Below are 6,717 nucleotides of genomic sequence, written 5' to 3' on the forward strand. Positions count from 1 at the left end.
AGAGGAATGCCGCAATAAATTACATGAGGTACTGATTTATGATTTTCCCTCATTTCTTCACTGTCATGGATGAGATCTATCAGTTGTTTATTCCTCAATAAAACATTAGTTTGATAGCAAAGATGTTATTTCTGTTGAGGATTGGGTTTACTTTCAAAGCCGTGATTTCTTTCGAAAAAATTTGTAGCAGATCACTTATACCGACTTGAAAAGTCTATCTAATGAACCTCAGTAGTTGTATGAAAACCATCTTGATGAGTTTGCTGCCTCTTAATTTATAATTATATTATATTTACTAGGAATGTCTTATAATTATATTCAAATTGAATTACTTGGTAGGTGTCAAAGACATTTGTAGAGGGGAAAATACTTCTAGAAGATTATGTTTTAACTTTAAAGGCCTTAGTGGGGCTCAAAGTTCTCGTTGAGGCAGTAGGAATTGGTAAAGGGAAGGAAGATCTAACAGGTCTCGCTGTAGATTCTATGAAGTCCACTCAGGGACTTCCTCTTCGCCCAGAAATACCAGTTGGCAAAGCATGTTCAATGCTTACATCTGGGGAAATAATAAGCTTTCTAACTGGTGATTTCAGATTAAGCAAGGCTCGGACCAGTGATCTATTTTGGGAAGCTGTTTGGCCTCGTTTACTTGCAAGGGGATGGCACTCTGAGCAGCCAAGTTGTTACAATTATGCTGTTTCGTCCAAGAATGCTCTGGTCTTCCTTGTCCCTGGAGTCAAAAAGTTTTCAAGGAAACTAGTGAAGGGGAATCACTATTTTGATTCTGTCAGTGATGTCTTGGGTAAAGTTGCTTCTGATCCTGAGCTAATTGAACTTGAGAAAGTTGCAGATAATGGTTGCACTGAGAGGGATGGGAATGGGTGGTGTGAAGAAACAAAATTAGACAGGGAGAATTCCCCTGATCAGCCACGCCATTGCTATCTCATGGTAAAACCTCCAAACCGCAGCATGGATGGAATGAAATTTACTGTTGTAGACACAAGTCTGGTTAGAGAAAAGATGAAAATGGTGAGAGAAGTGAGAAGCTTACCATTTGAAGTTTTAAGAAGTTCTGCTTTTGAAAATGATTCAGATACTTCAGAGGAACAAACAAATGAATCGGAGTCTGTCAACACCATGTACTATGATAGGAAGAAGGCTGGAGGTGGAATTTCTTCGGACTTGCATGGTGTAGAAAGTAATCCTTCAAAAGGGGAGCTTTCGATAAGCAGCATGGATTCTACTGCTCTATCTGCTGCCTCCAAGGACCAGAAGACAGACTTGCCCAATAACACACAGAGAAGAGATGGTATGAAGTGCCAATCGCTACAGAGAATGATATCTGAGAACAAAATAGATTTAGTCCCCGCAGCAAAAAGACGGCGGAGATTAACTGCGTGTAGCCGTCCAAAGAAAAATGTCAACACAGCTAGTTTGTTTATAGTTCCCAGAGTAAAACAAGAGGAGGCTAGTTTCTATCCTGACACCCCGAAACAAAGTGCGAATGTAACTGCTGGTTTATTTTTCACTCCAGCTGTAAAACAAGAGAAGGCCAGTGATCATGCTTATGACTCTGGACTTTGTGAGAATGTTCCTTCAATTAAAATTCCACCTCAGGAAAGTAACTCATTATTTGGTCTTCCAACCCAGGGGAATGAGACACTAGCAGGTCCAGTTTCAAATTCCAGCTCAATTATCAGCACAGAAGCTATTCCTGCTACTAGTTCTTCAGGTACCAAGGATCGACATGAGAAACCTCTGCTGCGGACTCTAATTGACCTTAATTTACCTGTTGCGCCTGAAGTTCAAGGCGATGAAACTTCTGAGAATGAAGCTTCTGACGTGCAGCAAAAGAACACAAGCAAGGAATTAGAAGAGCTCAGTGTAGCAACAGTCTCCAAACCTGTGGATCACTCTTACCATCAGCCTGACATACAAACCAGGAGACAGAGCACAAGAAACCGCCCTCCCACAGCAAAGGTGCTGGAAGCTTTAGCATTTGGATATCTTGACAGAAAGGAGAAGCGAAGTCGTCGGGATTACCACCTAGACAGTTCCAGACCTCCCCGACGTCGCAAAGCGGCAGGTTCTGGCAGTGGTGTCACAGGTCTTGAAAAAGATGGAAAAGCAAATGTTGTCTATAATGGTAATGGTAACGATAACAGCAGCAGTAACAGCAATGTGTTATGTACAGACTTCAAGTCTACTGAAGGATAAAGGAACTGAGGTTCCAAGCTTCTTTTATGACTGACAATGGAGAATGATACTTCCTTGATTTTGTGCCCTGGATGATTGATTATTGTTGCCAGTTTGGTGGGGTCAAACATCAGAAGGAAGGTTTCAGTTTTACAGCTTTAGAGATGTGAAGAATTTCCATGGGGAATGTTACCATTAACTGCAAAGAGAGACATAGAGATCCCTCAGGTCTCTTTGCACTCCAACAAGAGCTGAGAAAATGCTTTCTTTCAAGTCTCTGTGGAGTTGAAGTTCTATGCTGTGTTCCCACCTGTCAATACACACTGCAAGACAATGCACATTATGATTCTAGTTTCCTTCTTTTTCTTCTCTTTTGTTCATTATAGTTACATGTTTAACCTTGCCAATTCTGTCAAATAAGGACAGAGTGAAGGAAAATGGAGTGGTTTTCAGAAGGCTTTTCCCCTCTTTGGGTGTGTCCTCCTGAATGATTACTCCAAATATTCATTATACATGCATATATGAAGTGATTCTCATTCACAATTACTTGGCTGTTGTTACTAGTGATTTGCCTTCCCCTCTTGGATTCCAATAATGGATTGGAGGGAATGAAAGGGGTATTTTACATAGATAAATATACTTTTCCTTACACATTGAGTAGATACATTTTCTTCAACCTTTTTGTGCAGTCCTAATCCAAGTTCTTATTACATTATTTGAGAGTTGAGACTATCATCAGGAGCTGAATTGTTTACCTTATCCAGACACACTTTCAAAACAACCGTTAGTTTTCTATTGTGCTTTTGCGACACTTGTTCATTTAATTTGTCCTTTATGATCTGCTCTTTATTTATTTATTTATTTTTAATGTTTTAATGTTTCCGTTCCCCAACTAACTTTCGGTCACAAACATAATAAATTGTGTCGCTTCCAAGTGTAAGGAGGATTAATTGGATTGCACATTTCAACCAGATATTGTGTGCTACTTGTAGTTGTAAGTTGAGTTTTGTGTAATAATGAATGTCTCCATCGTTGTTGTTCCCTCAACAACGGAGCCACTTGTCACTTGTCACATACTTTCGTAGCGGAATTCATTACTACATTTTTTTTTTATCTCCCCCTTCTCGTAAAATCAGTTTACCAAATTACCAAAGTTATTTATCTCTAAAAACTAAGTACTGTAAAATTTATATCATTGTAAACTTATTTATACTTTTTTATTTACCAATTTAAATTAAAATACATAAATTTATCAATTTGTGTATTTAGTTGTGTTATCCCTGACAAAAAAAGGTGAAAACAAAAATTACAATATTTACATTAGTGCTAGCTGTGAATATTTTTTTTTTTTTGCATTTCCAACGAAAATAGACAAAAAAAAAAAGAGGGAAGAGAGAAAAAATTACTGTTATCATTGTCAATTGAATTATGTGCAAATAAAGAGGGGATGATAATAATTTATTAATTTCTCTCTCCTATGCTCATTTTTACTGGAAAAAATGTGGAAGAAAAAAATTGCTCAACTTTAATTGGCAGCATCAACGTAAACATTGTAATTTTTATATTCGTTTTTTTCATCGAAAACACAATTAAATGTTTAAAATTATTGTTTTACTCGAATTTTTGTTCCATTGTTAACAATAAATAAATCAACAATTTTTGAGTTTTGTTTCACAATCTTAATTTAAGGAGCGGAAATGATTCTTTTTGTGGATGTCTCGAAGTCTCAATTGTAGTTTCGAAAGTAAAATTAAAGATGAAAAGAAAACATGCAAGGTGCCGGAGGTAAAGTAAAATGCAGAAATTAAAGCAAACATGAAATTAAAAGGAAGATGAAGGAAGAAACATGAACGTAAAAGAGAAAAAGACGTAAAAATAGAGGAATTTTATTAATAAAAACTGGAAAAAAGCAAAGTACAAGTGTTTGAGTTCAGAGGAATTACTTAAGATTCCCAATTTTACTCTGTGATGCCAAGGGGCTGAGAGCGTTTTTTGGGTTTCTAAGCGTTTTTCAAGAAGAACTGAACTGATTACAACGTGTTTCTAAAGTTCTATTTATAGACTAGCCTAATCTCAATGGACAGTTACTCTTTGTACACCACTTGCAAGAAATTTGAATTTCTTATAGCTGTTCCTGCACTTCTTGCTTGCTGTTAATTTCAAAATTTAAATAAATAACCAACTATCAAATGATCTAACTTAATTTAAAATAGATATAAATATTATATATAGGAATATTACCAAACAACTAATTATTTATTTTTATAATTTTCTTATGAAAATAATATTTTGTCTAACATAATGCCCCCAAGATTTCTCACTTGAAGATATGCAATGATTGAAAGTGAAAAAACTTAGTTGTTTATAGACATTTTTCTTATTTTTGATATTGAAAGTCAATTGACATTTTAGACACATCCATTTGACAGATTAAATGCCTATTAGTAATAGACTTAACAGAATTTCTAAGTCTATAAAATTTTTTACATTAATAGTTGAACTGTCAATGGGGTCTATTCTTTTGTATGAAATTTTTAAGTGTGTCAAATGATATCTGTTCTAATTTCGGCACATTAAATGTGTATCAATTGACCTTTGTTTTGACCTTTAATATTTCAGTTAAGAGTTTTTTGACACACACTTTCATTGTTTTAATTGACACAATTTTCCTAACTTCAGAAGTAACAAAATCTTAACTTCGTGAAGTCGTTTCTTTCATATGTTAAACTCCAGGTGTTAATTAAATTTGATAAAATTTATAATCCTATAAAATCTCCACACTAACATTCTAATAGTTTTGACTCCAAGCGCTAAGAGACTCAACAGAATTTCTAAGTCAATTAGGCTTTTGTATTTATGAAGTACATACCCAAATGTCAATGAGAGATTATTTTTGTCCAAGATTTTAAACTTGACGCATTTTTTTTCTTTAAATAAAACAATTCATATCTATTTTACACATCTCAATACTTTCAGGATTAAATGCCTTGGTGTCAACTGTCAGTGGCTTGACTCTAGGATTATACATCCTGAACTCCACATGCATAGTAACATGTACTATTATCAACAGAAACTTCTTCCACTCCTCCATCTTCGTTCCAGAAAATTAACTTTTGATGTAGAGTGGATGGAATAGCACCCATTCCTTAAATCCAATCACATTCCAAAAGCAAGCTAAAACCAGCTTTAGAAGGAACAATAACAAATAGAGTTAGCCTATTGACAGAACCAACCTCAATTGACAGCAGAACCACGCCTCTAACAGAAGAAGTCCTTCCATTAAAATCTGTTACCCTAATGCTACTTTTAATCAGCTCTTTTTCAGTCTTTCCAAGCCTTCCCATCATTCTTTCAGACATGAGATTGACAGCAGCTCTCCCGTCAACTAAAATCTTATTAACTATCCTTCCATCAACACGAGCCTTGATATGCAATGGACGCAAATGCTCCTTGTCATTTTCAGTAGGTTTCTCAAACAATCCTCCACCACACATATTGTCATCTAGTAACAAGCATTCACTTCCAGGAAAGACATCATAACAATCATCTTCTAATGACTCTACTTCCTGGACTTGACTATACTCCTCAGGCAGTATTGACACCACAGCTATAGGTTGCTTAATACCAAATATTGCTTCTAAGCTGTCATCAAAATCAGTGTCAAAATTATCAGTAATTAAATCTTCATCCTTTTCTCCCTTGTGTTCAATCATTACTTTCTTTCCAGCAAGATTCTTCTTTGCATTTTATTGCATTTAGGGTGATTAGAAGAATTGCCTGTTTCTACAAACTTAGCTATGGTTGGCAAAGGAGGAAAATCTACACCGTGTCTCTTGTATGGATCTAAAGGAACATACTCAAGTATATTCTCTTTTTGCCCAAAAGTTGTAAAAGGAGAATATTTTGGAACATTTTGACAATTGGGCCAAGGAGAATAATTAGGAACCTGCTGCATGTTAGGATTATAACAAGAATAAATTGGCTTTGAGGAAATAGGCACATTTTTTGAAATATATATACTACCTCCATCTTGTGCATGATTCATGTTCCATAACTGAGACTAATAGTCCCTGGGCTTAAAAGGTCTAGACTTCACCCATTTGTTTTTTTCTCTTGCAAAAGCAGTAGGTTGATTCTGCACATTTCTCACATTCTGGACCCATTTATTGTTTGAAATTTTGGTGGGAGGAACTCTTGTCTTTTGAGAAAATCCATCAGGTTTTCCATCAATCATGACCACAGTCTTCATCTTCTGGTTGACGGGTTGCACCCCAGTGTTGTTGACGCACTTGTTCAAAGGAGTTTGACCACCCAACTTTTATTTTTCCTCGGCTATCTTCCGCTTTAGCTCGTTAGTTTCATTTTCTTTTTCAGCAATCTTCTTTCTCAACTCAGCCTTTTCTTTCTCTTCAACTTTATACTTTTCAAACTCTTTTGCAGCTTCCTTGTCAAAAACAGCATTACACTTTGGACACATGGCGATGGTGCTGTCATATTCTTTAATTCTCAACAAAAGATCTAACA

The 6,717-nt window shown here is 35.8% G+C and overlaps 1 protein-coding gene across 1 annotated transcript; it reads left to right on the top strand.

Moving 5' to 3' along the window:
• LOC107638511 lies at nucleotides 5-2,869 on the top strand (the record flags this gene model as incomplete). The annotated part of the gene is given in 2 exon segments (XM_016341828.2): nucleotides 5-28; nucleotides 340-2,869. Coding segments are annotated over 2 exon segments (1,899 nt in total), but the record flags the coding sequence as incomplete, so codon positions are not given.

Source organism: Arachis ipaensis, chromosome B01 (genome assembly GCF_000816755.2).
Source record: "Arachis ipaensis cultivar K30076 chromosome B01, Araip1.1, whole genome shotgun sequence".
NCBI lineage: Eukaryota > Viridiplantae > Streptophyta > Magnoliopsida > Fabales > Fabaceae > Arachis > Arachis ipaensis.